Genomic DNA, 5,000 nt, shown 5'->3' with positions numbered 1-5,000 from the left:
TGTACAAACGACACAGGCAACTCACACAGAGCCGCGGTCAAGGAGTATTTCTTGATTCTATTCAAGGCATTTGCCTACACGGTGCTTCTCAAGTGGCCAATTTCCTTAAACAAGTCGCACGGAGCGGCAAAGCTTTACTGAATAGTGCCGGGAACTTTAGCCTTAAAGACGTTTTTATAATATTTCCAATATCTGGCAGTATATTTTCCTTATTTACTTACATGTTTCGCTTTATATTTTTTCTAGGGTTAATTTTGAAATGTGTTTATTATCGCACAAGAAGAGAAACGCCAATATGCTTTGAATAATTCGTAATGGTAAACAGTGAATAGTAACCAATACATAAAACCAAAAACCCCAACATTCTAAAAGAGAGAATACACACACACACACACACACACACACACACACACACACACACACACACACACACACACACACATATATATATATATATATATATATATATATTTTTTTTTTTTTTTTTTTTTTTTTTTTTTTTTTTTTATCTCTCCTTTGAATGTGCAAGACCCCCTGTCACCAATTGCAGACGAAAAATTGTAGATGATAATTGTAATAATAATAATGATAATGGCAATATTGATAATCATGATGGTAGTAATAATGATAGTAATAATGATACGATTTCCTGTGATTTTCATCGTTGTTTTGTTTTCATCAAATGATATAAATAAAAACAATAATAATAATGATAATAATACCAATGATAATAATGATAATAATAAAAGTAAGAACAGCAACAATATGAAGAGTCTAGATTACTCTTAATCACCTCACACATACAAACAAACAAACAAATTGGTGATGCGAGACAAACAATCCACGTTAATAGAAATCAGTCATGAATATCCCATGCACAGAGTATATAAATGGAATAAATACTGTAATAAAACACGCGGCAATACGGCAGTGCAATGGATCAGTGTCAGCTGAAGACTCAAACACCTCTGTGGCTACTTGTCCCTGAGTCTGAATCTCTCTCTTTTTCTCTCTTTCTCTCTCTCTTTCTCTTTCTCTCTCTGGATGTTTACTGTTAAGTAAGTACGCACACACACACACACACACACACACACACACACACACACATATATATATATATATATATATATATATATATATATATATATATATATATATATATATAGAGAGAGAGAGAGAGAGAGAGAGAGAGAGAGAGAGAGAGAGAGAGAGAGAGAGACATATACATATACATATACATATGTATATATATGTATATGACAGGGAAGAGCTAATGACATGACGAAATGTCAACAACTTTTCTGTGTAACCAGAAAAGTTGCTGAGGATTGCGGAGAGTGATTAGCCGCAGAGCTGATATTTACTTCCCTAATGAGATCAAACACACAAGGTATATTCATGGTAACACCATAATACATTTCTAATAAGGATAACAATGTTGATAAGTATCATCAGTTTAAATAGATCATACCTTTCACAATTGCTCTGTCACGACTTGTAAAATTGGAAAAGGAATCAGAGGGGAGAAAAAAAATTAAATAATGCGGGGTCATGCAATGGCGAGAAACGAAGGGATAACGAGACATAAAATTGTATTTATATCGTTGGCTGACACTTACCTTCCATGACTGAAGTACGGGGTGTGGCAGTGGTGACGTGAAACGCGATATCAAGATCAAAGTTAATCGGCGACGAGGCGTGGCGAGCGGATCCACGATTTAGATATGATAATAATAATAATAAATAACAATAAAAACAACAATAAGAAAATAGCAATAGTGATAGAAAAAATAATAGTAATAATAATAATGATAATGATAATAATAAGAACTACGGTGATAAATAACAAAAAACAACAATAAGAAAATAGCAATAGTGATACAAAAAATAACAGGAATAATAATAATAATGATAATGATAATAATAAGAACTACGAACATGAGAGCGAGTTTTCATATTTCATGTAATATTATATCTTCCCTCGAGCATTTTACAAGTAATATTAAAGCAATATAGCCAGGGAGTTATTATTACACCTGTCCGTAACATAACAGGGAACTCACCTCGTTATTAATAGAACTATCAACCTTATCATCACTGTGGTCATCATAGTAATGGCTGTATTTATCGCATTTGTTATCATAACACGTAGAAAAAAAAATTCTTATCATAATAATAATGACGTGTATATTCTCATCATCCCCGAAGCCTAACCAGTAAGTCCTTCCTTCTCTCGCTCTCTCTCCCTCTTCCTATCTATTTATTTCTTCCTATTATTCATCGGAAAAACACACTTTGATATCAGGTCAGCTTCCCGGTAAATAAAGACGGGGCTGGCATGACGTAATATTATTAATTAATAGAAATAGGAAGTAATTGGAAGGAGCGGCAGTAATTGTTGTAGGAATAGTAATAGTAATAATAACAGTAGTAGACCTAATAGTAGTACTAATAGTAGTAATAATAACAGTAGTATCACTAGTAGTAGTAATAATAACAGTAATATCACTAGTAGTAGTAATAATAACAGTAGTAGTACTAATAGTAATATTGATAGTAATAGTAATAGTTGGATTAATAGTAATTAGTAGTAATAATTAGTTCCAGTTGCAGTTCTAGTTGTAGTCGTAGTAGTAATTGTAAAATAATAATAATAAAGATAAAAAATAATAGCCATAACCACAAAGATAAGAATATCAAAAGTATCAACGACCAATCCTACTTAAAACACTATCAACAACCAACATAACCATAAAAAAACCATCACAAGCGAAGACTGAAAGAATCTCAACCCATTTGCGACAGAGGTGCTCCTCCGCGTCGGCAGTGTTGGGATCTGCGGTTCCGACGTCCATTACTGGTGGAAGGGAAGAACGGGCCGCTTCGTCGTGGAATCGCCCATTATTTTGGGGCACGAAACGTCAGCTACTGTTGTCAAGTGCGGTCGAGGGGTTGCGCATCTTAAACCAGGTAGGTTGGGTGACTTTTGTGGTTTTATGATGTATATGGGTCTATATATAGACAGACACATGCAAGAAACACCAAGACACAATTAATTTGGAACATACTGCATGGTACTCATCGGTTACAAGGATGCACACAGACACACACACACACACACACAGACACACACACACACACACACACACACACACACACACACACACACACATACACACACGGACACAAACACATAAACACACACACACAGACACAGACACAAACACATAAACACACACAAACCTACTCACACACACACACACACAATGGTATTGGATGACTCGCCTGATGTATCGCTATGGAATATTTCTCTTCAATTATGATAAGTTACGAGCGGAAAATCACACGCCGATGAGAATGAAGTGTGTTGACGTGATAAGACACAATACCAGAAAGAAAAAAAAATCCGTTATGCTCACGAGGCCGGCTGCGCTAGAAACAAAATGGCGGATTTTAGTTTTCAAGTTGTATTGATAGAAGTTTTAGATTTTTTTCTTTTTTCTTTTCGTATAAAGGTAAAATCGCTTCTTCACACCATGAGATTCTAGTTTAATTTTTTAGACTGATCGTCTTTTATTTCACATTTATGAAGAAAAAAAGTAGATACTATTGCAGAAGAGGTTCTAATACCAAAACCTCTAACAAGTAATGCGTAATTACGAAAGAATTCAAATCCTTATATCTAAAATAAATAAATAAATTCAATCCTAACAAACACACAATAAATAATATAAAAATCGCGTAAAATCATTCATCCGCATCTCTACACCTCAACCCAATAACCTAACCTAACACATACCTTCCCATCCCACACCCTTCCCTAATGAAAAAAAACAACAAAAAAACACCTACCTTATCTCTATTTCTGAAAGGCCCATAAGCAACACCTATCTTCCCTCACCCAGGAGACCGCGTGGCTATCGAACCAGGAGTGCCATGTCGACGGTGTGAGCACTGTAAGGGCGGCCGGTACAACGTTTGTCCTGAAGTCAAGTTCTGTGCAACGCCACCTGTGAGCGGAACTCTTACTAACTTCTATGTGCACGCGGCTGATTTCTGTTTTAAGTGAGTGTTGTTGTTGTTGTTTTTTTGGCGGAGATTTTTGTTTGTTGTGGTTTGGTTAGTCTTTTTGGTTTATTTTATTCTATTTCTATTTTTTTTATTATAAACTGTAGGATAAGTATGTGGAGAAACGTTGGCTTTGTGTTATGGTTTCATACATATATTTACATATATATATATATAATATATATATATATATGTATATATATGTGTGTGTGTGTGTGTGTATATATATATATATATATATATATATATATATATATATATACATGTGTGTGTAAATATATATATATATTATATATATATATATATTTATTTATATATATATGAATATATATATATTTATATATATATGTATATATATGTATATATATATATATTATATATATATATATATATATATATATATATATATATATATATATATATATATATGATATATATTATATATAATATAATGTATTATATTAATAATATATATACACATATAATATATTTATATATATATATATTACTATATATAATATATATATATTATTATATATATATATATATATATATATATATATATATATATATATTATATATATATATATATGTTATTGTGTGTGTGTATGTGTGTATATTACAGCACATAACCACACACACACACCACACATGTACATATATGTATATATATACATATATACTTACGTATATATATATATATATCTATATTTATATATATATACATATATATATATAAATATATAATATATATATATAATATAATTATATTATATATATATATATATATGTACATATAATATACATATTGTAAAATATATATATATATATATATATATATATATATAATATATATATATACATGCATATGTACACACACACACACATATATAGTATTACATACACACATGTATATATACATATATATATAC

The 5,000-nt window shown here is 31.2% G+C and overlaps 1 protein-coding gene across 2 annotated transcripts in view; it reads left to right on the top strand.

Moving 5' to 3' along the window:
* LOC122250634 (sorbitol dehydrogenase) overlaps positions 1-5,000 on the top strand; it is a 19,051-nt gene that overhangs the window by 1,221 nt on the left and 12,830 nt on the right. Inside the window, exons 3-4 of one of the 2 annotated variants that reach the window (XM_086546166.1) lie at positions 2,806-2,970; positions 3,906-4,065. In XM_086546166.1, the coding sequence (XP_086402292.1) occupies positions 2,806-2,970; positions 3,906-4,065 (325 nt within the window). The remainder of the gene's footprint in view (positions 1-2,805; positions 2,971-3,905; positions 4,066-5,000) is intronic. The other variant, XM_086546167.1, reaches the window with a different exon arrangement.

The sequence above is a fragment of the Penaeus japonicus genome, unplaced genomic scaffold, assembly GCF_977035675.1.
Source record: "Penaeus japonicus unplaced genomic scaffold, GWHDUDI00000001_assembly GWHDUDI00000017, whole genome shotgun sequence".
NCBI classification, from domain to species: Eukaryota; Metazoa; Arthropoda; class Malacostraca; order Decapoda; family Penaeidae; genus Penaeus; species Penaeus japonicus.
Note: the sequence above shows the minus strand (reverse complement) of the source record. Positions and strands in the feature narration are given on the sequence as shown.